The sequence below is a fragment of the Pseudorca crassidens genome, chromosome 13 (assembly GCF_039906515.1).
Source record: "Pseudorca crassidens isolate mPseCra1 chromosome 13, mPseCra1.hap1, whole genome shotgun sequence".
Classification (NCBI taxonomy): Eukaryota; Metazoa; Chordata; class Mammalia; order Artiodactyla; family Delphinidae; genus Pseudorca; species Pseudorca crassidens.
The window spans coordinates 78,790,184-78,817,398 of record NC_090308.1 but is presented as its reverse complement, the minus strand read 5'-3'; the positions used below and the strand labels follow the sequence as shown (position 1 = coordinate 78,817,398).

The 27,215-nt window shown below is 42.1% G+C and overlaps 1 protein-coding gene and 1 pseudogene across 1 annotated transcript; both read left to right on the top strand.

Moving 5' to 3' along the window:
- Window positions 1–105: 105 nt before the first annotated feature.
- On the top strand, window positions 106–21,942 carry MTO1 (mitochondrial tRNA translation optimization 1). Its single transcript, XM_067702773.1, has 12 exons — window positions 106–437; window positions 3,304–3,503; window positions 3,584–3,701; window positions 7,544–7,833; window positions 10,433–10,545; window positions 10,644–10,834; window positions 11,067–11,197; window positions 12,044–12,248; window positions 12,330–12,501; window positions 15,651–15,769; window positions 18,950–19,110; window positions 20,739–21,942. Exons 1-12 carry the CDS (start codon window positions 221–223, stop codon window positions 20,898–20,900), a joined length of 2,079 nt encoding a protein of 692 aa, XP_067558874.1. The 5' UTR covers window positions 106–220; the 3' UTR covers window positions 20,901–21,942.
- LOC137204833 (cyclin-dependent kinase 2-associated protein 1 pseudogene) lies at window positions 3,708–7,089 on the top strand (annotated as a pseudogene).
- Window positions 21,943–27,215: the final 5,273 nt, after the last annotated feature.

The following is a 27,215-nucleotide window of genomic DNA, read 5'->3' as shown; positions in this document are numbered from 1 at the left end:
CCAAGAAAGGAGGCACACACCTCGCTGGCCACCTGCACAGCTGCCGGGTCTTGTTTCATCAGTAAAGTTTCGCCAAATTGCCAATCAGCGGCGACGCTGGACGTAGACGCGCTACGCTGTGACATCAGAACAAGATGGCTGCTCCCTGAAGACGTTCATCGAAATGTTGCCCCCTCGCTCGTGTCAGGCTCAGAGTTAAAGACTCGGCCTTTCTCCAACCATGTTCTCCTTCCGAGGCTGTGGTCGCTGGGTCGCGGCTTCACTCACCAAACAGCACCATCCGTCTTCCCGGTTCAGCGGTGACAGCGCGGCGCCCTGGACTCCGCACTTCGACGTGGTAGTCATCGGCGGAGGACATGCGGGGACCGAAGCCGCTGCCGCCGCCGCTCGGTGCGGCTCCCGGACTCTGCTGCTCACGCACCGAGTGGACACCATCGGTGAGTAGCGCGGTGTGGGGCTTGCCTAGGACGCAAGAAGCCAGTGTCCTCCTCCGCCCCCTCCCAGTGCCTGGGATGTGGGCAACCTTTTCCCTCCCTTAAGGCTGGTGAGAATCCTGCCGACTGTGGTTGTAGCCTGATTTGTGTTTCGCAGATCAAGCGGGCCCGGGCCAGAGCTCTAAGACTAGGGGCCATTCTGTGGACCGTGGATTGTGCTGCTGCCGAAAAGTAATTAGTGGGGAGGGTGCGGCGGCCTGGGGGTTGGTGAGAGGGGGTGCCTTGAGAAAAGGGCAAACTGTAGGAACACTGGCTGATGCCTTATTTCATTGTTGCCATTTGCCCTTTACTAGCTTGTTGCTTTGGTTAAAGAGTGAATTAGGACTTCCCTGGTGGCGCCGTGGTTAAAAATCTGCCTGCCCACGCAGGGGACACTGTTGGATCCCTGGTCTGGGAAGATCCCACATGCCGCGGAGCAACTAAGCCCGTGAGCCACAACTACTGAGCCCAAGTGCCACTGAGCCTGCGCTCTGGAGCCCGTGAGCCACAACTACTGAAGCCCCCGCGCCTAGAGCCCGTGCTCCGCAACAAGAGAAGCCACCGCAGTGAGAAGCCCGCGCACCGCAACTAGAGAAAGCCCGTCCACGCGCAGCAACCAAGACCCAACGCAGCCAAAAATAAAAATATATAAATAAATAAATTAATTTTTTTTAAGTGAATTAACATTATTAGTACTCGTTTATTAAATGACCATTGTGTTTTTCTCGAGATTTTGTGAATCCCTTTTGAAGAACGAGGGTACTTTTTTATTGCATTCTGTATTCCTACTGAATGTTTATTCCCCAGTTTTGTGCTAGGACGACCCGACAGTGCTTTTTTGCACTTACAGGCTGTGGTTGGACGGCCATAATTTAAACAAGACTCCTCTCTAGCATCATCTTAGATACTAGCTAGGACATTATCCTGTAAATTATGCATGCCTATGTCTTTCCTCTTGCATTTTGCTTAAGAGTGAATAGTAACTGAAATGTTAACTGTGCTTTGTGTAGTGAAATACTTTTTAAAACGACCATTCAGCTCATAACTGTGGAGAAATATGCACTGTTAACAGCGACTCTTTTGGAGCGAGGCTGTATGATTACCCGAGTAAAAACCAGGAATAACAATTTAAAAAATCTAATGAACAAAAAAGTATTGAACTAAGATGATCATTAAATAGTATGAGTAATGTAGTTCTGTCAAGGATAAAGGAATTCCCATCAAAACCCATATTCATTAAGTAGTCATTAATATCCTATAAAAATACCCATTGTATTTATACCAATATAATATGACCAAAAGTTTCTTTTTAAATAAATAGATTTCAGAGATATTTTAATAACTCTTATATTAATAGATGAGCTTAATAAATGACAGTTCTATCTTAAAATCAAAGTCTCATTTTTTTAAGGTAATTGGATGTAGTAGAGTATGAAGTATTTCTGTCCTCAGAAAGATAGCTTTGGCTGAGAAAGTTGAACTTCCGTAAGAATACGGAATGCAGGAATTGTCCTCTTTCAATTCAGTCATATCAGCTGCAAATAATGAAGTCAGAGACAGAAAATCTTTTTTACTAACCTGGAAAATAATGCTTTTCGACAAACTATTTTTTGGCATTCACGACAAAAGAGAAAAGTCTTCTGACACTAAATCAGACACTGGCAAGTAGGATTACCATGATTACTTTAGATCAATAAAGGTTTACCCCTAAACTGAATTTAGGTCATACTCCCCAAACAATGCCTCATAGGGAATAGTGTTTACCTAAGTAAATAGTGATTCTGTGTCAAAGGAAGGAGGGAAATAATCTACTGCAGCTGTCATCCCTGTTTTTAGAGTAGGGACGCTGAGGTGCAGAATATTAGATAACTTGCCAAGATCACATGGAGCTTATGAGTGGTAAATCTAGGAACTGAGCCAGATCTCTTGCTCACTCCTAACCCATGCTCCTAATCACAGCACGATTCAGCCTCCCTCTGGAGACCATGAAAACTTTTGGAGGGCTTGTAGCTGGCCACAGCGGATCAGCAGATTGTTGACATAGTTTTCCCACTCTGTACCTCCCATAAGACTTGGGGGATTTAAGGAGAAGGTATAAAATGTGAATTCTACTTTCAGGAAGCTTATAATTTAATTATTTCTGCAAAATAAGCATAAAGAAAACAGCAGATGGCATTTATGGAAGACATACTTGATTATAACTGTGAACCAGTGCAAAGGGACTTCTTAAAATTATGCTTGATTTTGGAAGGTTTCATGAGGTAAGAATTTCAAGGTCACATTGAAAAGGAAGAAGAAAAGGCAACATAATGAATGTGTACAAGGGAAAGATTCAAAAGAAACTTTCAGCAATGGTTTGTCTTCCAGGATGCCCTGCATAACTTTTTCTCTTTTTAAAATTTTATTTATTTTTGGCTGTGCAATTGGGTCTTTGTTGCTGCGTGCAGGCCTTCTCCAGTTGCAGAGAGCGGGGGATACTCTTCGTTGCGGTGCGCGGGCTTCTCATTGTGGTGGCTTCTCTTGTTGCAGAGCACGGGCTCTAGGCGCGCGGGCTTCAGTAGTTGTGCCTTGCAGGCCCTAGAGCGCAGGCTCAGTAGTTGTGGTGTACGGACTTAGTTGCTCTGCGGCATGTGGGATCTTCCCAGACCAGGGCTCGAATGCAGGGGGATTCTTAACCACTGTGCCACCAGAAAGTCCCACCCTGAATAACTCTTGCATCCTGTTGGAACTCCAGCATTTTTAGTGTTTGCTTCAAGTTCTTTTATTTTATCAAGACTCACTATATGCAGGATACTAATATATTTATTTTGTTTATGTCTGTTCTCTTTAGGTCAGATGTCCTGCAATCCTTCCTTTGGTGGCATTGGAAAGGGGCATTTAATGAGAGAAGTTGATGCCTTGGATGGCCTGTGTTCTCGAATCTGTGACCAGTCTGGTGTACATTACAAAGTATTAAACCGGCGCAAGGGACCAGCTGTTTGGGGTCTGAGAGCTCAAATTGATAGGAAGCTTTATAAACAGAACATGCAGGTAAGAACAGGGCATGAAAACAGGAAAGATTGTAATGATTGTTTAACTGTTATGTTTCAGCTTGCTTTCTGTTTTGACAGAAGGAAATCCTAAATACACCGCTGCTTACTGTTCAGGAGGGAGCGGTAGAAGATCTCATTCTTACAGAACCAGAGCCTGAGCACACTGGGAAATATCGCGTCAGTGGTGTTGTTTTGGGTATGTACTGCCTACAGATGATAATAATAGTATCAAACTCCATGTGAGAAATTGATTTTGAGCAGAGTATGGAGATGTTTTGCTAATTCTAGGAAACTGTGTTTTCTGTTCATACATGAGGAAAACTGTATAAAAAAATCATACTTCTCCTTTCATTTTGACAACGAAGCTCACATTCTGTACCATCTTATTTTGGGACTCTGTAGCCTGCATAATTGTGTATTTTCCTCCTGGTATTTCTTATTTCTGATTTTAAATATTTTTAATTTATATTTTACAGGATTATTGTATGTTTTTTATTTGAGTTTTATATTAATTTTTAAATTAAAATAACACATGCATGTAATTTTTACAAAAATCAAATAGAATTTAAATTTGTATGTAAAAACAATTTCTCTCTATTATCTCCCTCTACAGACTTAACCACTTAAACAGTGATGGGAAGATTTGTGTGTGCACAGTTAATTTTATTGCTTGGGCAACTCTATAGTCTGGTGATTAGGGATTGAACTGGCCTTTTTGTTGGGAACTCCCAAACATCTGTGTCTCTTAGTCCTCAGGCAAAGAATCCATCTTCTGCCAGGGGACTGGACTGTTGGCGCCTGCTAGCATTCTAGGAACAAAATGGTAGGAGGGGCTGTGCTGAAGAATCTCAATCATTTAAAATACAGAGATTAACTTATTTTCCCTATTTTAAAATTAATTTTTATTATATGTTTATTAGTTTTTTTTGAATGGGGAATACATATAATGGTAAACGGTTTAAAGGAGATGAAAGAAGGTAGAATGAAAAGGTGGACTCTCATCTTGTGCCCCAGGCAGCCAGTTTCCTGCCTCGGGAGTGGGAGTATTGCTCGTCTCTGGTGTGATCTTTCTGTGTGTGTGTTTATATTTCCCCCCAACACACATAGCAGTAGCATATTGTACACACTATTCTGTCCTTTTTTTTTTTTTCAACCACTTAATCTGTGTTTGGTTTTCTTTGCTTTAGGGAGCTATGTTTCTTTCTTAAAAGTTCATGTTTTTGTCCTGTATATTACCTTAGTAACTATGATTTTGTATAATATACTTAATCTTCTCTTTCTTCTGTCAGTGTTTACTGACTTCCCTCTGTTGAACAGTTACTAGTTTTATTTTCATTTCCCTTTCTCTCCCCTGCGTCCTTTCCCCTCCAGATTTGATGATTATATTGTTTGATTAGTGTAAGGTAGATCTGTCTGCAGGCAAACCTTCATATGCAGATTTCAACTCTTTTCTCTCATTTTCAGCCCCCTAGCTTCATTCCTACAGTTCTTATATTCAGTCCTCCAGTTTCTGAGCCTTGGCACGGCAAGTTGCTTCATTGTCATCAGTATGTTCTCTTGAGGTTCTTGAGTTAAGGCCTTCTCCCCTCTGCTAAATCAGTTATCACTCTTCCAACCACTTTTTTAAAATTTAATTTTATATTGGAGTATAGTTGATTTACAATATTGTGTTAGTTTTAGGAGTACAGCAAAGTGATTCAGTTATACATATACATATATCCATTTCTTTTTCAGATTCTTTTCCCCTGTAGGTTATTACAGAATATTGAGTAGAGTTCCATGTGCTATACTATACAGTAGGTCCTTGTTGATTATCTAGTTTATATGTAGTGTGAATATGTTAATCCCAAACTCCCTCCCCACTGCAACCACTTACTATCTTCTGAAAATATTTTGAAATTTCTCATCTTTTGACAAATTCTTTCCCATTACTTGTCCTGTGGTTTTATATCTTTTTTGCCCCTTTATTTCATTTTCTTGGAGTTTCAAGAGGAAGAAGAAATCATGTGAGGTGGTCTGTCATATTTAACCAGAAGTCTAAAATTAATTAATTTAAAAAATTAACTGAGAACAACAAAAAGTGCGCGGGAGCTGGGCGGGTGCGCGGACGCCGGGGCCGGGCCCCGCTGCGCCCCGCCGCGCCCCGCTGCTCGGGGGGCATGTCTCACAGCCCGAACTTGACCGCGCACATGCCCGCCACCTCCCTCAGCGCCTCTGGGAGCGTCCACCCGCCCTCCACCAGTATGGCGACGTCTTCCCAGTACCGCCAGCTGCTGAGTGACTACGGGCCGCTATCTCTGGGCTATGCCCAGGAAACTGAGAAGAGCCAGGTGCCCCAGAGCAAATACGCGGAGCTGCTGGCCATCATCGCAGAGCTGGGGAGAGAGGTCAGACCCCTCTCCGCGGGCAGCTGGAGCGCGATGGGGAGCCTGAAACGCGGCATCATCCACGCACGAGGGTTGGTGCGGGAGTGCTTGGCAGAAACGGAACGGAAGGCCGGGTCCTAGCTGCCTAGTGAGCCTGGAAGCTTTTCTGTCTTCTTCCGAGAGGAGAAGTTACAGTAGTTCATCTCTCCTGTTAGGATGAAACTTTGTTTTCAAAATGGTAACAGTTTTGTTTCTCCTCCCCCCCGCCCCTCCCGTGGTTCACCAGGCTCCGAATCTACAGCCTGTAAGATTGAGGAAAGATTTTGTGGTTGATGGGGAGTTACATTTTAACTTTTTTTTTTTTTTTTTTGGTGGTACGCGGGCCGCTCACTGCTGTGGCCTCTCCCGTTGCGGAGCACAGCCTCCGGATGTGCAGACTCAGCGGCCATGGCTCACGGGCCCAGCCGCTCCGCGGCATGTGGGATCTTCCCAGACCGGGGCACGAAGCCGTGTCCCGAACCCGTGTCCCCTGCATCGGCAGGCGACTCTCAACCACGGCACCACCAGGGAAGCCCAATGGGGAGTTACATTTTAAATAGTGAGGAACTACCCAGGTGGTGGTGGTGTTGTTTTTCAAAGCATTGATTCAAAAGAGGCACGTAAAAATTACCTGTCTTACAGCACACTAGTTTGCCTCCAAGATACCAGTGTCTCATTCTCCTCTTTTGAATACATTTATGTTACCCGCATTGTTCTTTGTTCCTTTTCGTAAGCTGATACAACTTGAAGGGGTTTTTTTTGTAGTGCGGACTTGACAGCACACTTAACTAGTAGCTGGTCCCCTCGTTTCCCATACACTATAGATTCTGCTTAATGTAATTTCTTTTTTGCTTAAGCATTTGCATGACTATTAGTGCTTTGAAGTCAATTTTAAAACCCAATTTTAGAACCCAGAACCACCTAAATGGTCTTGTCAAAAGACTGAACCTGAGGGCTTCCCTGGTGGCGCAGTGGTTGAGAGTCCGCCTGCCGATTCTAGGGGACGTGAGTTCGTGCCCCGGTCCGGGAAGATCCCACATGCCGCGGAGCGGCTGGGCCCGTGAGCCATGGCCGCTGAGTCTGCACATCCGGAGGCTGTGCTCCGCAACGGGAGAGGCCACAACAGTGAGAGGCCCGCGTACCAAAAAAAAAAAAAAAAAAAAAAGCACAAGTTATAAATACAGAAGAAAGAGCCACCTCCCAAACCAAACCTAACAAGGATCCCAAAATTTTTTCTGAGACTGTATGTAGATTTCAGTTCTGCCTTTCCTGTAAGTTGATCCAAACATCTGGAAGAAAATGGAACTGTTTGCATCTTTTTATTTATTACTCGATGTAATAAGGCTTATTTTCATTAACAGCTTGTAACAAAAAAAAAGAAAAATCACCTGAGACTATTCAGTGCTGACAAGGTTTTAGGAGCATGTGTGTCGGTGAGAATACATCATGCGCTCCATCCCAGCTTCCTTGGATTCTTGAGATTGATAACATATAGGCTTCTCACTGATTTAGAATCGTTTTCAAGTTTCTAAAGACAAAATTTTTCCGTAGTTTTACTACAAAATAGTCACGTTCCAATTTGATCCATGGTAACAATTAGAACCTGAGTTTTATTTTGTTTCCTATCCTTTAGTGGATGGAAGTACAGTGTATGCGGAGAGTGTGGTTCTAACTACTGGGACGTTTCTGAGAGGCATGATTGTAATTGGATTGGAGATGCATCCAGCAGGACGTTTAGGGGATCAGCCTTCCATAGGGTTGGCTCAGACTCTGGAGAAGTTGGGGTTTGTGGTGGGAAGATTGAAGACTGGGACTCCGCCCCGGATCGCCAAAGAATCCATTAATTTCAGCATTCTAAACAAGCAGACACCAGATAATCCATCCATACCGTTCAGCTTTATCAATGAGACAGTGTGGATCAAGGTGAGATCATTTGTGAAAATCTGGCTTTAAACAGAGGATATAGACTAACCATTTTTTTTTTTTTTTTTTGGTAGCAATTCACTTTTCTTCACTATTAGCGTGCAAAAAAAGGATCTTTAAAAGGATTAGCTGATTTGGCTACTTGGGTATTTCCCCATAAATTCTTAAATTTCATTACTTTGATAACTTTGCCTATTTAAACTTTTTGAAATAGTTTCAGAAAAGTTGTAAGACTGTGAAACTCCTATAAACCATTGAAATTCACCCATTGTTAATATTTTGCCCTCTCTCCATATATAGAGAATAGATACATGTATATATTTAATGTATAAAACAGTAATATACACATTTATTTATTTTAAATTTATTTATTTTTGGTTGCGTTGGGTCTTTGTTGCTGCGCACGGGCTTTCTCTAGTTGCGGCGAGCGGGGGCTACTCTTCGTTGAGGTGTGCGGGTTTCTCATTGTGGTGGCTTCTCGTTGCAGAGCATGGGCTCTAGGGTGCGCGAGCTCAGTAGTTGTGGCGCACGGGCTGAGTTCCTCCGCGGCATGTGGGATCTTCCTGGACCAGGGCTTGAACCCTGTCCCCTGCATTGGCAGGCGGATTCTTAACCACTGCGCCACCAGGGGAGCCCCCCACATTTATTTTTACTCTTTTTTCTTTTCCAGAAACATTTAAAAGTTACAGAGATTATGACCCTTTACCTCGAAATACTTCTGTCTGCATCTCAACTAAGCTCAAAGACATCCTCTTTTTTTTTTTTATAGACATCCTCTTTTATAACCTCAATGCAGTGATGAAATTTGGGGAATTTAACATTGACACAGTGCTGTTATCTAATACAAAATCCATAGATTTTGTTGATTGTCCCAATACTTTTTTTGTCCCAACATTTTTTTTTCCAATCTAGGATCACATATTGCATTTAATTTCATTTCTCTTTAATCTGCAACAGTTCCTCAGTCTTTTTTTTTTTTTAAATAAATTTATTTATTCATTTATTTTTGTCTGCGTTGGGTCTTCGTTGCTGCACACAGGTTTTCTTTAGTTGCGGCGAGCAAGGGCTACTCTTCGTTGCAGTGCACGGGCTTCACATTGTGGTGGCTTCTCTTGTGGAGCACGGGCTCTTGGCATGCAGGCTTCAGTAGTTGTGGCTCGCGGGCTCTAGAGCGCAGGTTCAATAGTGGCGCACGGACTTAGTTGCTCCGCGGCATGTGGGATCTTCCCGGAACAGGGCTCGAACCCATGTCCCCTGCACTGGCAGGCGGATTCTTAACCACTGCGCCGCCAGGGAAGTCCCAGTTCCTCAGTCTTTAATGGCACTGATACTTTTGAAGATACAGGCAACTTCTACCTATCCTTTGAATTTAAAACACAAAAAACTATATTGTGTGTTTAGAATTAAGGGCTAATATTTGATGGTCCTAGTTTCTGGTGAGTGTTACCCTGATGAGTGGCTCCAAGTGTTGTTATTTTGAGCAAGTGACTTTTATATTTTCACTTGGGTAAAATGTAAATCGTGATGATACTTTCCTAGTGTGTATATTTTTAAACTTTTTTTTGTTTGTTTGTTTTTGTTTTTGCATTACGTGGGCCTCTCACTGTTGTGGCCTCTCCCGTTGCGGAGCACAGGCTCCGGACGCGCAGGCTCAGCGGCCATGGCTCACGGGCCTAGCCTAGCTGCTCCGCGGCATGTGGGATCTTCCCGGACCAGGGCACAAACCCGTGTCCCCTGCATCGGCAGGCAGACTCTCAACCACTGCGCCACCAGGGAAGCCCAAACTTTTTGTTTTTTAGTTTTATATTTTATTTTTGGCCACGCCACACAGCTTGTGGGATCTCAGTTCCCTGACCGGGGATTGAACCCGTGCCTCCTGCAGCGGCAGTGTGGAGTCCTAACCACTGGACCACTAAGGAATTCCCTGTTTTGACATTCCTGGTTCACCTTCCTCAATACTTTGTTCTTGCTTAGTTTTAAAGCAACAATCCCAGACATCACATCATTTCACTCAGATACACTTTGGTACATGTCTTTAACAAATAAGGACTTTCTAAAAATCGACACAGTACTATTATCACACATAGCAGAACATAATTTTTTAACATCATCTGATATTCAGTGCTCAATTTTCCCTAGTTTTTATAGTTGTTTTTAAATGTTTATTTAAAATGTTTTTTTTTACAGTTGTTTTATTTGAACGAAGAACCAAATGAGGTCCATACATGACTTTGGACTTTGGATAATATGTCTTATAATAGTTCCCCTTTTTTTTTTACACTTATATGTGGAAGAAACCGAGCCATTTCTTTTCTGAAGTTTCCTACATTCTAGATTTGTCTGATTTCAACCCTCTGGTGCCTTAAACATGTTCCTGCATCCTCTGTATTTCCCGTAAACTGTTGATCTGGAGGCTTGCGTAAATTTAGGTTCATCTTTTGGGTTGTTTTTAACAAGCATACTTCACCATTAGCATTTGGCATTATGCATAGATTTAATATCTATAAAAGTAAGTGCATATCATGTGTGGCATTTATTTGAATAATAGGCAAACTAATAGAGAGGCAAAACAATGTTGTAACTAGTTCCTGTGTTTTAGCCAGAAGATCAGCTGCCATGTTACTTGACTCACACCAACCCTCAAGTGGATGAGATTGTCCTTGAGAACCTTCACCTTAACTGTCACGTTAAGGAAACTACAAAAGGACCCCGGTAAGGACAAAATATCAGTGCTCAATTACTGTAAGGAACAATGTCAACCCTCTTTTGTTTGTTTCATTAAATTTTTAAATTTCAATGTCTTTTTCTAGATACTGTCCCTCCATTGAATCAAAGGTTTTGCGTTTTCCAAACCGTCTGCATCAGGTTTGGTTGGAACCTGAAGGATTGGATTCTGACCTCATCTACCCGCAAGGGTTATCTGTGACACTGCCAGCTGAATTACAAGAGAAAATGATCACATGCATCAGAGGCTTGGAGAAAGCTAAAATGATTCAGCCAGGTAAAGAGAATGCCAGCTGCCCTTCAGTCTGAGCTCAGCACTGCTTAGCAGATGGTGAGGAGATCTTAGCCACAGTCATGATTGCTTAGAGCCTCAGAACACAAAGCCCAACATCTGTGCGTTTAAAATAGTCTTCGCTTTTAAAGAGCATTTAATGATAATCTTTGCATCTCTACCTTGAGGCCAATCCAGCACTGTTTTTATTATTTTTTACCATTTATTCTTTGGCCAGGCTATGGTGTTCAGTATGATTACTTGGACCCCCGTCAGATCACTCCTTCTCTCGAGACTCATTTGGTGCAGCGGCTCTTCTTTGCTGGACAGATAAATGGCACTACTGGTTATGAGGAAGCTGCAGCTCAAGTAAGAAGTTGTTCAGGTGTTACTGAACAGAAAAGGACTATTTAACTGGTGTTCCTCCTCTTGATGTCTGTTATGATAGCTGTATAGAGCTTAGATACAACTCAGAACTACAATAGAAGACTTATTCTGTTTCAGAGTATACAACAGGATTTTAAAACCCCTGTGCCTTTATTACTCTTTTCTGAGCTCCTAGATCCAATGGCATATTTTGATTAGATTTATTATATTGCTTTTGAAATTAAAAAAAAAGAAAATTTAGTTCTTTTAAACTAACTTTTTTGAAAATTACCCTATTATTATTCCTTTTTTTTTTTTGCGGTGCACGGGCCTCTCACTGTTGTGGCTTCTCCCGTTGTGGAGCACAGGCTCTGGACACGCAGGCTCAGCGGCCATGACTCACGGGCCCAGCCGCTCTGCGGCACGTGGGATCTTCCCGGACCGGGGCACGAACCCGTGTGCCCTGCATCGGCAGGCGGACTCTCAACCACTGCACCACCAGGGAAGCCCTATTATTCCTTTTTAAGCAGAAAGTTATGTCATTGTTACTTGTAAGTAGGAAAAGGCTAAAAAAAGTCTTACAAGTGGATTTTTTTAAAAAAAATTAGCCCACCTAGGTTTATTAGGAATATTAGATATTTTTTAAAACAATGAATCATAGCATTCTAAACTGGTACATTACCCATATTCTGTTTCCGAATATGGACCACATTTTCTGTCTTTGTTCTATTCCTGCTGGGCAGGGCCTGCTTTCTCACTTCCTGAGCCATTTCTTCCAGGTAGTATCTGAATAGGATAGCTCTTTGTTCAGTTCATAATGGCCTTTTAAACATTTCAGTCCTCTTGTAGGGTGTGATAGCTGGAATCAATGCAAGTCTTCGGGTCAGACACAAGCCTCCTTTTGTCATTAGCCGAACAGAAGGCTACATAGGAGTCTTGATTGATGACCTCACCACGCTGGGTACCAACGAACCATACCGCATGTTTACCAGCCGAGCTGAGTTCCGCTTGTCACTGCGTCCTGATAACGCCGACAGCAGGCTCACGTTCCGAGGTAACTCTTCACTGAGTCTTGCAACCAGATTTCCTCTCCTTTAAGACCTCTTTCATTATAGTCTCTCCCTCCCTCTTCTAGGGTACAAGGAAGCTGGTTGTGTGTCCCAACAACGATATGAAAGAGCTACTTGGATGAAGTCTTCTTTAGAAGAAGGCATTTCTGTGCTAAAATCCATTGAGTTTCCAAGTTCTAAATGGAAAAACTTAATCCCAGAGGCTTCTATAAGTATTGGTAAAAGTCTACCTCTCAGGTATGCATTTTTAATGTAGACCTTTCTTACTTTTTTTTTTTTTTTTTTTTTTGCGGTACGCGGGCCTCTCAGTGTTGTGGCCTCTCCCGTTGCGGAGCACAGGCTCAGCGGCCATGGCTCACGGGCCCAGCTGCTCCGCGGCATGTGGGATCTTCCCGGACCGGGGCACGAACCCGCGTCCCCTGCATCGGCAGGCGGACTCTCAACCACTGCACCACCAGGGAAGCACCTTTCTTACTTTTTAAAGAAAAATGAAATCATTTCAGAGAGATAGTACCTATAAATTCCCTACCTGCACGTTTTAAATGAATGCAGTGATTACATTTGCTTCTTTTCAGGATCCTTTAGATGTAACTTATCTCTTTATTCATTAATGACAATATATACGATTCTAAATTATTTTCATTTTTTATTTAATTTCTCTGTGGCTCCCACTGAGTTCTTCTGGCTTGCCTAAGATTTAGGGGGTACAAACCAAGAAATAGAGTGATCTGCTTTCTTTTTTAGGCAGGGAGCAATTGGAGTGGTCTCATCTTGCCTGTGAGGTATAGCAGGGAAACTTTGATTAAGCATAGTGTTATAAATTCTTTGGGCTTAATTGAAGAGTCCCTTGCTACATTTTAGGGTTTTGTCCTTGTTTTTACCATTCTGGTTATATGGACTCTAAGTCTAAAGGGCATTAATATAGAGCTTTTTTGCTTCAGAGGTATGTTCCTAAAAACCTTGCATAATTCAAAATCTGCATCTTTCACCACTGCTTTTTCCCATTTAAAAAATGTAAGCTAATCGGGGGTGTGGGATGCTCAGAAGGCATAAATCTACAATCATCGTATCTTAGAAGCACACATGCTGGCTTGATCTTGCAACTGTGTCTCCAGTATGTTCTTCCTTTATAGTTTTCCTTTATTTCCAACCCCTGCTTTCCTTGTGAGGGATTCTGTGGACTTAAAGGTATACCCATTTTAATGCTACTTTTTATTATCTCTAATCTTTCCAAGTGCTCTCCCCTTAACTAACAGCCAGACATAGCATGTCTTTGTTTGGCTTTCATGTCATCACAGTGTTTTATCGTTTACAATTTCTGTTCCCAGATTTTCATTTTCACGGGAATTTCGCAAAGCACTGGCACCATGGTTAGAGGATAGTAAGCAGGTTTTTAGTTATAGTAACAGTAAGTAATAAATAACCTGTATAGTAGTCACCCAAACCAGGGGATCTCATTCACAGGAAAGACAGCCTGGTTCACAAATAAGGGTGCTGGATGTATTTGTTTACCAGCTAAGTGGTACCGGGAGATGGTAGTAGTATAAACATAGTTTTATAATTCGCTCAGCTGTCCAGCTATTTGTTTGTGTAAATTTAAGAGGGTTCACATTATTTCAAACTTTGCAAAAGAATTTATAACATTATGCTTTGTTTAGATCAAATATTGCACAAAATATTTCAAATTTTGTATAATTAGAATTTACATTCAATGTGACTAACGTGGATTGAGGTCATAGTGAGAGCATGGGAAGTGATTTTTTTCAACACAGTTTAAAATGCGAACTGATGAATAAAAATATGAAAAAGGAGGCTGTCAGTTTTATGTTTTTACCTAACTAATCACATGAGTAGCCATTTTGTTAAGGTGATTTCTTTAAAAACCAGTAATTTGGCCAAATGCTTTCCTTGTTTATTCAGGTGTCTTTCATTTCAGAAGGAAGCGGTGACAGTGACCGGGCCTCATTTGATTTCAGCAGAATATTTATAGTCTAGGGTTCAGCCTCCCTAAAAGAACCCACTTTATCAGTTCCTAGATATGTAAAGCTAAAAAGATAGAAACTTGGGCAAAGGACATGTGTTGCGTCTATGGCACACGTGGTGGGCTCTGTGCCGGCCTGAGAAGTTGAACTGGACTTCGAGCTGGCATTTTGACAGAAGAGATCCACAGGTGCATGTGCACACACATCTCCTGTCATGATTACAGGGAAACGCATTGACCTGCCAGGTAGCGCAGAAGCTGTCTCTTGTGTTCTGTGGAAGTGTGCTAGCTTGTCCTTCTGGGCCAGACCTCTGCACTCTGAGGCTTAGGCTTCATTCAAAGCTGGTCTTGAAGTTTGGGCCTGCAAACAGCTCCAAGCCTTATAAACAAATTATTTAAAACCTTTTTAGAAGTTAAATGGTCACAGGCTTTTCTTTGAGGTCACTATCCTGCAAGATTCCATGGTAGCTGTTTTTTTGGTTAGTCGTTAGGAGGTGTGTTCCAGCATGTTCTATCATTTCTGAAAGGACAACCCCTTTCCTTTTGGAGTTTAGGGTTATTTGGTTTCATTCTAGCTTATCTGATGAGGCCTCTGAAATGAGTTGACATAATTCATCTCGTGGAGCACAACAAAGTCGACAGCTCCTTGTGGAGAGAGGGTGTCTAGCCTTTCCTAGGCCGTCTGAGGAAGAGATGAGTCAGGCATCTGTAGAGGGTGGTGACGCATGACCCTGGTGATAGGATGAGCTGTAAAGAAGGCATCTGGGAGGCCTGGAAGAACTTGGGACCCCAGGATGGGCAGAGCTGACTTTCTGTTGCCTAATTAATTGGTTTAATTGGTTTTGGGTGGACAGAGTTGATCAAAAAAGCAATCTATTAAAAGAGGGAAAGATCAACATAAACAAAAATAAAATTAAGGGAAACTGTACAGATCAGTGAGGCCTTGTGAGAACCAAACAAAATGAGAAGGAAACTGCGGATATTTTGTAGTCCTGGAGAGCAAGCCAGGAGATCTTCAGCTGGTTCCAAGCACACGTGCAAACACACTCACAGGACGTGGGCTTAATGTGACTTAGATGTAAATTCTTATGGAGTTCAATCAAACCCTTGTTATCAGAGGATATTCTGTCCTTACAAGAAAGGGAGGACAAGTAGATTATTGCAGTGCTACCAGCAACTTATCCCTCATGATAAAGGAAGGGAGTTGAGGAGAATCACATGCTAATCTTCTTGAGGTCCTACTGTGTTGCAGTTGCTGCTGCGTTTGCTCACTGTACTTGGGAAGAATTAGAAATATATTGATATTATTTATTCTGAGATTTGTATTATTTTCAGGGTATCTTGCTCTTAATCTGCTTGATATAATATGGACCCCTGTGTTAATGAAACTTTTATGTATTTGTAGAGCTCTCGATGTTCTGAAGTATGAGGAAGTTGACATAGAGTTGTTGGCCAAGGCTGTTCCAGAGCCCTTGAGGAAGTACACCAAATGTAGAGAACTAGCCGAAAGACTGAAAATAGAAGGTAGAAAATATTTTTTTACTTAGGATGTCTGTATGTTCTCCTTCCCTTTCGTGCAAATTGTGAATGGATGGCAGATCCACAAAGAGCTCTCTGTCAAGAGGAGCCATTATTACCATAGGACCAGCATCATCTTAGGCTCTAACCACTCAGAGTGGGGTTCCCAGATAGCATTGCAACATGTGGCATGCTAGGGAGGCAAAATCTCAGGCTCCACCCCAGACCCACTGAGTGAGCATCTGCTTTTTAACAAGATCCCTACATGATTTGTGTGTATATTTCATGTTTGGGAAGTGCTACTGTAGAGCTCTCCTTTAAAAAAAACAACAAAACCCCCCCTTTTTTTTTCTTTTCAACTTTTTTTTAACATTCCCCCCACCCTTTTTCTTTAGATTTTTTTTTTCCCTCCTCCACCCTGCTGCTAAATTATAAGATCTAATGCAAACATGATCAAGGTGTGTTCCAGACTTGTAAACTTGCCTGTTGTAAGAAAGTAATCTTTATTATTTTTTTATATTTATTAATTAATTTATTATTAATTCACTTACTTTGGCTGCACCAGGTCTTAGTTGTGGCATGCGGGATCTCTAGTTGCAGCATGTGGAATTCTTTAGTTGCAGCATGCTAACTCTAAGTTGCGGCATGCATGCGGGATCTAGTTCCCCAACCAGGGATCGAACCTGGGCCCCCTGCATTGGGAGTGCAGTGTCTTACCCACTGGACCACCAGGGTAGTCCCTACATTTTCCCCATTTTAATGTTCTAATAATGAGAAAAATAGTGCTATCTTTGGCTTTGACAATATATTGAAATACTCTTCCAGTAACAAATACTTACTTTGTATCAGGCAAAGAAATCCACAGTCTGCCCTTGTACATTATTATAACATTTGGTGTGCTCTCATACTCTTCGTCGATATATTGACCATCAAGGTCACATGTGACTTTTGGAGTTGCACTGAATTCTTTTAAAGTTTTTCTTTATTTAAAAAAATTTCAAAGATAAATACTGAGAATAACATTAGCTTCTGCATTGTGATAGATTTTTTTCCTCCAGTGGAAAATTATGTGGAGAAAAAGGCAGGGAACAGAATGAGATGGGGGAGAAGGGTAGGAAAAGCAGGATAATGATGGATTGTTCAAACAGGAAAGGACTTTAAGCTCCTTGGGGACCAGCGAAGGTGGTAAGAATGCTGCATTCCTTCTAGCAGTGATAATTTTCTTTCAGTTCCAGAGAGGTCACCTTGCTATACTTTGGCTGCATATATAGGATAACCCAAGTGCTACCTATCATTCTTCCAAATGACCAGACCCTAGTCATTTGCTAATGTGTAAGAAATATTGTTAACCTTTTATCTCAACACCATGACCTTTCTATTGAGTAAAAATTACTTTATTGAACATTTAGGCTGTTAGCATCTAGCTGTTATACTTTAAACTTGGTTTGCAGTTTTGTTTTGTCCAATAAATTATCCAGAATAATTATCTTTAACTTGTTTATAGGAAACCCTGACTTCAGCCACGGAGTAGCTACTGTTTTGCCTTGTTCTTTAAAGACTCTGGCATATATAAAGACTCTAATTTCTATCCATGGCTTAAAAGAAACTACACTAAGTTAAAAAGTAACACATATCAGTGGTTTTCAAATCACTGCCTGGATCCTCCACTAGACAAGTTTCTTCAAGAAACTGCGAGGCAGAAATTAGTTTCAGATTCTTTTTTATAGTTATCTCTCATGTTTTGCTGTATACATATTTGAAAGATTAAATATATCTTTAACATATACATTACCTCTTCATTTATATTCTGTGATCCTATAAAGAGTCTATTCATGAGTCATAAAATTTCATTCCAATTTGTTGTACTCATTTGTTATATATTGTATTAATCACATGCATTATTTCATTTGATACTTGAAAGTGTCCTATGAAGGACAGCTATTAGCATTATGTCTTAATTTTAGAGATAAGTAAGTGATAACTTGCCCAGCAGCACACAATTGGTGAGTGGCAGAGCTGGGATTTGAACCTAGCATGTCTGACTATGAGGCCTGTGCACCTCGCAACTATCCTTTGTTGTCATAAAGACCATCATAAGTCCTCCGGGTCATCCCTTAACATTTCTAGATAAAGCAGCTGAGGCCCAGAAGGATAATGATGTGTCCATAGTTAGAGGGTAGTTTACTGGCAGAGCCAGGCTCAGAGCTGAGATTTTCTGGCTGCCAGTCGAGTGATGGAAGCAGATACTGCCAGAACCTTTAGGGAAGACTTGCTTTCTTAAACAGGACAGAATGACCACCTCAATTTAGGTTTTAAAACAGGTTTTGGATTTACTTTTCTAAGAACAGAATGCTTTAATTACAAAATAATTGCTGAATTATCTTCCTGACTTCTGAATAACACCTTAAATTATTTAAATTACGTTATCACCTAAGAAGATCTACTTTTTTAAATTATAGCTTTATATGGACATAATTTAGAAAACCATCTTCTTGGAGAAACATCTTTTTAAAAAATATTTATTTATTTATTTATGGCTGTGTTGGGTCTTTGTTGCTGCGTGCGGGCTTTCTCTAGTTGTGGCGAGCGGGGGCTACTCTTAGTTGCGGTGCGCGGGCTTCTCATTGCGGTGGCTCCTCTCGTTGCGGAGCACGGACTGTAGGCGCATGGGCTTCAGTAGTTGTGGCTCGCGGGCTCTAGAGCGCAGGCTCAGTAGTTGTGGCTCATGGGCTTAGTTGCTCCACGACATGTGGGATCTTCCCGGACCAGGGCTCGAACCCATGTCCCCTGCATTGGCAGGCGGATTCGTAACCACTGCGCCACCAGGGAAGCCCTTGGAGAAGCATCTTTAGGACTTAAAATTCAAACCTACGGCCTATTGAAGGAAACGTTCCACCAAAATTTGTACTGAGAAGGAAAGCAATTTCTTTTTTTACTTTTAATTTTCTAGATTTTTGAAATGAAAAGGACATGGAATAAACTACCATACAGAATGTTGTAGTTAATATGCAAGATACGCCCTCTCTTTATTTTAGCCTCAGTGTCCTCATCTATGAAAGGGAACACCTACCCCACCTGTCTCATGGTACTGAGATCATGTATGCAAAAGCTCTCTGTAAATTGTAAAAAACTAAAAATGTAAGTTGTTAATGTAATCTGCATATCATAATTAATTTTGTTCACCAGCCACATATGAATCAGTATTGTTCCATCAGCAACAAGAAATAAAGGAAGTTCAGCGAGATGAAGCTCTCCAACTGCCAAAAGACCTAGATTATTTGACTCTCAGGGATGTGTCTTTGTCCCATGAAGTTCGAGAGAAGCTACATTTCAGTCGCCCACAGACGGTAAGAAAACAGGCAGTGGATAGGAACGGTTTATAAAGAGCCAGAGCTCTAATTTTTAAAACCTGGATTTACAGTGGCCACATAACTAATTTTTATTTCATCATAAAAAGCTTAATCTCTTATTTTCATATTCTCTTTGTATGACAGATGTCAGTATGTTTTTATGAGATGAAAAAGCTTAGTCTAAATAAGTAACTGGAAGTCAAGAATTGGCTTGATTATAATTATCCTCTAGTCCCAACCTTGCGCTAAACTGTCAGTGCAAACTTGTATATGTGCATGACTTAAAAGAAACTACTTTAGGTTAAAATAGAATATATATCAGTAGTTTTCAAATCACTACTTGGATCCCCGCCCTAGGGATTCCATAGTGGTGTGTTGGGAGCCACTAGGAGGAATAAGGGGGCCAAAGAGGCCCCCCACCCCATGCTCCTGCTTGTGTGCGTGTGTGTGTCTATGTGTGTTTTGCATTTGCGTGAGTACACGTGCACCCAGCTGTAAACATCTGGTAAAAACTTTATAGTATATAATATTGGACTTGTAATAACAAATATTTAGACTGGTAGGCTGTATTTATTGATTCTGAGACACATGTTAACATCTCTGAAACTGGGTTGTATCTTAAAAATTGATGATGTATCATAGTTTAATGGGAAGTGGGTTGTGTTTGTTTTGGTTTTGGTTTTGGTAATGGTTCATAAAAATAAAGGGGCACTTAACAAAACCATAGTCTGCAAAAAATTTTTAAAAAAATAGTTTTTAAAGGGAGGAGTGATTTCATGGTGTTCATGAACTTAACATGGTGTTCTTTGTAAAAGTCATTGTGGAAAGTGGGCAGAGAGGCTCTAAGTTTTATAACTGTATCCTATTCATATTGGGTTATGTTTCTGTGGATACTCACGGGCTGCACTGCCCAGTATGATAGCCGTTAGCCAAATGCGACCATTGACATTAATTAAAATTAAATTAAAAATTCAACTCTTCAGTCATACTAGCCACATTTCAAGTGCTCAGTAGCTACAGTAGGCTATTGGCTACCATATTGGACAGTGCATTTTTACTGTGCAAATGTTATAGAAAATTTACATTATCACAGAAAATTGGATTGCACAGAACTGGTCATTGGAGTTCACCTCTTATCCAAAATTCTAAAATACAAAAAGCTCTGACAAATGCCTGCTACAGACTCATTTGGTGGCAAAACAGACCTGAACTGATATGAGGTCTTTATACCACTTGGAGTGAATAATTCATACATTTCACTGTAAAAATATACCACAGAAATATTACTGAGATTAATTATAGAGTGCTGCCCAACACACTGCTAGTGACGTTAGATTAGTTTAATGAAGAGAAAAGGTTAGGTACTCTAACATCTGTTAGTTACAAGATCTTGGACAACTCATTTTAATGTCTGTGAGCCTCAGTTTCCCGTTTGTAAAATGAAGATATTAATAATAACCACATTTCTTTTATCTACTTTCTGAGTTATTTTGAAGATACATTAAGATAATAGTTTTAAAAATATTTCATAAACTGTAACATACAGATTGTTAGCAGGAGGAAAATAGATTTGCTTATAATTGACATAGCTTATTTATGTTTCTCTCGTGGTTTTTAATTCCTAGATTGGGGCTGCCAGTCGTATACCTGGAGTGACACCTGCTGCCATCATCAATCTGCTCAGATTTGTGAAGACCACTCAGCAAAGACAGGCAGCTATGGACAGATTGCCCAAAACTGATCAACATTTATGTAACACAGACAAACTTGAAGATAGGCAGTTATAGCTTTCTATTCATAGAAGACTTTTAATCAATACAAGAGTATAGATAGGAGATAAGATGTATTTTTTTTTAGCTTACTATTAGTAACAAAGTTTATTTAGCTAATTAAATCCAATCTAATCTTAATCGCTCCTGACAATGTACAAAATTCTTTTCTCAAAGTTTCCTTTTTTCACAAACGTTTTATCACTTTTTATATCCATATGATTTGTCCCTTAGTTTGCCCCATCCAGAAACAAACAGCTCTAGGACAAAATTATTACCATCATTTTTCCTCAACAAAAATATCTCCATTCTTGGGCTTCCTTGGTGGCGCAGTGGCTAAGAATCCGCCTGCCAATGCAGGGGACACAGGTTCAAGCCCTGGTCTGGGAAGATCCCACATGCCGCGGAGCAACTAAGCCCGTACGCCACAACTACTGAGCCTGCGCTCTAGAGCCCACGAGCCACAACTACTGAGCCCGTGTGCCACAACTACTGAAGCCCGTGTACCTAGAGCCCGTGCTCTGCAACAAGAGAAACCACCACAATGAGAAGCCCGCACACTGCAACCAAGGGTAGCCCCCGCTCGCGGCAACTAGAGAAAGCCCATGCACAGTAAGAAAGACACAATGCAGCCAAAAATAAAAATAAGTAAAATAAATAAATTAAAAAAAAAAAAAAACCTCCATTCTTTTTTTTTTTTTTTTTTTGCGGTACGTGGGTCTCTCACTGTTGTAGCCTCTCCCGTTGCAGAGCACAGGCTCTGGACGCACAGGCTCAGCGGCCATGGCTCATGGGCCCAGCCGCTCCACGGCATGTGGGATCCTCCCAGACCGGGGCACGAACCCGTGTCCCCTGCATCGGCAGGCAGACTCTCAACCACTGCGCCACCGGGGAAGCCCCAACTCCATTCTTTATACCTTCCCTTGCCGACGACACATATCTTACTTGCTTTACACAGTGAAATGCTTCCCTTATCATTTTTAGTAGCTTTAATTACATATTACAATTTTTAACCCTTAAAAGCCTTAACAAAATAAAGAAACAAGTAATTGAACTGTTATACCAGCATTTACTGACTGGCAAACTTATGAACATATTCCATAACCTCTAAAAACTTAACATCTTTCTCATAGCATAATTTCTCTTTAATGTGGTACAAGATACGTGTTCAATAAACCCAAACATCTTCTGAAGTTCCACTAATTAACCCAAGGCTGAAGTCTCAGGCAAAGTGGGCTTTGTATTTTCAGGACATGGTAAGAGTTAACTTCAAGCTTTCTCCTAGGCATATTTTTGTTCTCTCAGGGTCAGAATTCTGAAAACAGTTATTTCATCAAGCTAGCTTCCTCTAAGTGCACTTCCCAACACAAACGGTCCTCAATGTCAGACACATGTCAGAACCAATTGGCAAAATGCCCAAATAGCACTTCACGCTCAAAAAAGTAGTTTGCTGGGCGCACACCGGTGGACTCGGTCTTGGAGCTCGTCAGCTCGTTTGGAGGCATCTTTCCGTTCCACCAAGGAAAAGCGTACATTGGCAGCCAGTGCCGAGCAGGGGACAAACAGGGAGGAGCCCCGAAACAAATGGTTTCGACAGCTGCTAGGAACGTCCCCCCAAATCCCCCTCCAGGGGCCACCGAGCCACGAGCAGCGGGGTCCTCGCAGCCATCCCAGCACGTCGTCAAGGCAGCGGCTCTGCTCCAAGATGTATTTCTATTTAGCACCTGTTAATCTTATTAGGTTATTATAGCTTTGTCATTAATTTATGAATAGGAGAGAGATTATAACTGCTTTTTGTGGATCTGAAAAAATAGTTATAAACTCTTGATTTATACTCTTTCAGGTGCTCTAATACTATTAATGTACGTTTGGGCAGTGTTCATCAAAGAGAGATATGGTGGAACTAAAACTAAACCTGAGAAAAAAATCTCAGCCTGCAGCTAAGGACTCTGTCGGGAATTCCCTGGCGGTCCCGCGGTTGGGACTCTGCACTTCCACTGCAGTGGGCCTGGGTTGGATCTCTGGTCAGGGAACTAAGATCCCGCAAGCCGCGCAGTGCAGCCAACTGAATTAAATTATTTAAAAAATAAGGACTATACAAAATTATCTCACTTGAAGGAATATTTCAAAACAGCCTACCTCCTGGTGCTGCCAGCCAGAAGCACTACAGACTATGACACCCTAGGAAAAATCAGCTAAAAATGTAACCTTACTCAGTACAGTTACTTCATAGAAATCCCCCAACAATGATAATAGCCTCCAACAGCGGTTGGCCTTGTGATTTCCAACACCCACCACAGACCACATTGCCTGGTAGTTTGAAAAGCTGGGCATATACTAAAGTTCATTTCAACAGGAACACAAAAATTAAAAAGAGGAAATGACAAACACTAAGCATCTGTCAAATCATTGATTGAGGGGGGAGGGAGGGAAGATGAAGATAGAGACCTATGCTAAATTAAACCATCACGGCCTTGAATTATGAAGTTACCTAATAGCCAACCAAGAGTTTTAATTTTATTACTGATTGTTTTCAAATATTTTGTCAGGGACTTCCCTAACGGTCCAGTTGTTAACACTTCACCTTCCAATGCAGGGGGTGCGGGTTTGATGCCTGGTCGGGGAGCTAAGATCCCACATGCCTTGAGGCCAAAAAAACATAAAACAGAAGCAATATTGTAACAAAGACTTTTAAAATGATCCACATCAAAAAAAAAAAAAAAAAACTTTAAAATAAAAAAATAAAACAGGGCTTCCCTGGTGGTGCAGTGGTTGAGAGTCCGCCTGCCGATGCAGGGGACACGGGTTCGTGCCCCGGTCTGGGAAGATCCCACATGCCGCAGAGTGGCTGGGCCCGTGAGCCATGGCCGCCGAGCCTGCGCGTCCGGAGCCTGTGCTCCGCAACGGGAGAGGCCACAGCAGTGAGAGGCCTGCGTACCGCAAAATATATATATATATATATATATATATATATATAGTCATTTTTGAATTTCAGCCTCGATTGGAATAGCCATGGCTTTTCCCCTTCAGAGATTTCAACTCCTAGGACTTCCCTGGTGGCACAGTGGTTAAGAATCTGCCTGCCAATGCACGGGACACGGGTTCAAGCCCTGGTCCAGGAAGATCCCACGTGCTGCGGAGCAACGAAGCCCTTGCACCACAACTACTGAGCCCGTGCTTTGGAGCTCGTGAGCCACAGCTACTGAGCCCACGTGCCACAACTACTGAAGCCCACGTGCCTAGAGCCCGTGCTCCGCAACAAGAGAAGCCACCGCAATGAGAAGCCCGTATACCACAATGAAGAGTAGCCCCCACTCGCCGCAACTAGAGAAAGCCCGCATGCAGCAACAAAGACCCAACGCAGCCATAAATTAATTAATTTTTTTAAAAAAAGAGAGAGAAATTTCAACTCCTAGAAGAATACCCCGTTCAGGAGAAGTGGTCAGAGTTCATTCAGAGCTGGCAGAGCCGTGTGCTGGAAGGCACACAGTGACAACAAACTTTCCCAGGCTCCCTCTTCACAATCTTCTGTTGCTCCACCTTAGTTTTTAGTATCTGTCTTACCTTAACCTCTTATCACCATATAAACCTCTTCAATGCAGGCAACACCAAAGTTACAGACACTCAGGACATAACTTTTTTGAATGACTGAATGAATATTACTAAAGGCAAGAGATGGCAAAGCTAAAACTTAACTGAATAATTAAATGGGATAAAAAGATTCGATCCGTGGTCGGGGAACTAAGATCCCACATTGCTGCAGGGCAACTAAGCCTGCGTGCCACAACTACTGAGCTCATGCGCCTCAACAAGAGAGCCCGTGTGCTACAAGCTACAGAGCCCAAGCACTCTGGAGCCCACGCACCACAACCAGAGAGAGAAAAAAACCCACACACCACAACTAGAGAGAAGCCCGTGCACTGCAACAAAAGATCCTGCGTGCTGCAACTAAGACCCCGACGCAGGGCTTCCCTGGTGGCGCAGTGGTTAAGAATCCGCCTGCCAATGCAGGGGACACGGGTTCAAGCCCTGGTCCAGGAAGATCCCACATGCCACAGAGCAACTAAGCCCATGCGCCACAGCTACTGAGCCTGTGCTCTAGAGCCCGCAAGCCACAACTACTGAAGCCCACATGCCTAGAGCCCGTGCTCCGCAACAAGAGAAGCCACTGCAATGAGAAGCCCGTGTACCACAACGAAGAGTAGCCCCTGCTCGCTGCAACTAGAGAAAGCCCGCGTGCAGCAACAAAGACCCAACACAGCCAAAAAATAAATAAATTAATTAATTAAAAAGAAGACCCAACACAGCCAAAAAAATAAATATATATAAAAAAGATTTGACACAAACTAAGAAATGCATACTTTTGTGTTTGCAATTCTGTCTCCCTCACTCTTCTTTCTTCACATTCTCTTCAGCTTCATTTCCTCTCTTTCTGTACCGTTATTCCTGCTTTTCACTGCTCCTAATATGATATTAAAGCTTATTTTTTACATTCATTTTATTTATTAAGCAGAAATTTAGTATTTCCTACTTTAAAAGCCAGATTAAAGACACAATCGAGGGAATTCCCTGACAGTCCAGTGGTTAGGGCTCAGCGCTTTCGTTGCCAGGGCCTGGGTTCGATCCCTGGTCCTGAAAGCCACTGGATGTAGAAAAAAAATAATGACAATTTAAAAGTAAAATGGGCAAAAGACTTGAATAGACATTGCTCCAAAGAAGATATGCAAATGGCCAGTAACCACGTGAAAAGGTGCTCAACATCAGTAGTCATTAGGAAATTGCAAATCAAAACCACAATGAGGGACTTCCCTGGCAGTCCAGTGGTTAGGGCACCATGCTTCCACTGCAGGGGGCACGAGTTCAGTCCCTGGTCGGGGAACTAAGATCTCACATGCGGCACAGTGTGGCCAAAAAACGAAACAAAACAAAAAACACAATGAGATACCATCTCACACCTGTTAGGATGGCTGTTAACAAATGATCAGAAAATAGCAAATGTTGAGAGCGCTGTGGAAAAATTAGAACACTTAGAACTGCTGGTGGAAACGTAAAATAGTGTAGCCACTTTGGAAAACAGCATGACAGTTCCCCCCAAAATAAAAAGTAGAGTTACCATATGATCCAGAAATTCCACGCCTAGGTATATATTCAAAAGAACTGAAAGCAGGGTTGAAGACAAGTTCAAGGGTCATGTTCACAGTAGCATTATTCACAACAGCCAAAGGTGGAAGCAACCTAAGTGTCCATCAACAGATGTATGGATAAACAATGTACATAAATACAATGGAATATTTTTCAGCCTTTAAAAGGAAGCAAATTCTGACACACTCCAACTTGGACGAACTTTGAGGACATTATGCTAAGTGTATGATTCCACTCTACTACTGGTCAAATTTACAGAGACAAACTAGAAAGGAAGTTGCCAGAAGTTGGGGGGACGTAGGAATGGGGAGTTATTGTTTGATAGGCAGTTTCAGTTTTGCAAAATGAAACACAGTTCTGGAGGAGGATGGTGTTAATGGTTGCACAACAATGTGAGTGTATTTAATGCCACTTTACACTTAAAAATGGTTAAGATGTTAAATTTTATAACAATTTATTATTTATTTTTGGCTGCGTTGGGTCTTCATTGCTGCATTCCGGCTTTCTCTAGTTGCGGCGAGCGGGGGCTACTCTTTGTTGCGGTGCACAGGCTTCTCATTGCAGTGGCTTCTCTTGTTGTGGAGCACAGGCTCTAGGTGCGTGAGCTTCCGTAGTTGTGGCACATGGGCTCAGTAGTTGTGGCGCACGGGCTTAGTTGCTCCGCGGAATGTGGATCTTCCCGGACCAGGGCTTGAACCCATACCCTCTGCATTAGCAGGTAGATTTTTTTTTTTTTAATTTATTTTATTTATTTATTTTTGGCTACGTTGGGTCTTCATTGCTGCGCTCGGGCTTTCTCTAGTTGCGTCGAGTGGGGGCTACTCTTCATGGTGGTGCGCGGGCTTCTCATTGTGGTGGCTTCTTTTGTTGCGGAGCACAGGCTCTAGGCGCGCGGGCTTCAGCAGTTGTGGCTCGCGGGCTCTAGAGCGCAGGCTCAGTAGCTGTGGCGCACGGGCTTAGTTGCTCCGCGGCATGTGGGATCTTTCTGGACCAGGGCTCGAACCCTTGTCCCCTGCATTGGCAGGCGGATTCTTAACCACTGCGCCACCAGGGAAGCCCGGCAGGTGGATTCTTAACCATTGCACCACCAGGGAAGTCCCTGAACAATGATTCTTAAACCTAGTTGGACATCAGAATTCCCAGTAGAGCTTGTAAAAGCCAAGCTTTATGACAAGCAATTCTGATTCAGTT

Excerpts from the sequence above, each read along its gene's own strand:
- MTO1 (XM_067702773.1), top strand. The coding sequence starts at position 221 with ATGTTCTCCTTCCGAGGCTGTGGTCGCTGGGTCGCGGCTTCACTCACC. Across the intron at positions 438-3,303 it reads GCACCGAGTGGACACCATCG|GTCAGATGTCCTGCAATCCT; the intron begins GTGAGTAGCGCG and ends TGTTCTCTTTAG. Across the intron at positions 3,504-3,583 it reads TTTATAAACAGAACATGCAG|AAGGAAATCCTAAATACACC; the intron begins GTAAGAACAGGG and ends CTGTTTTGACAG.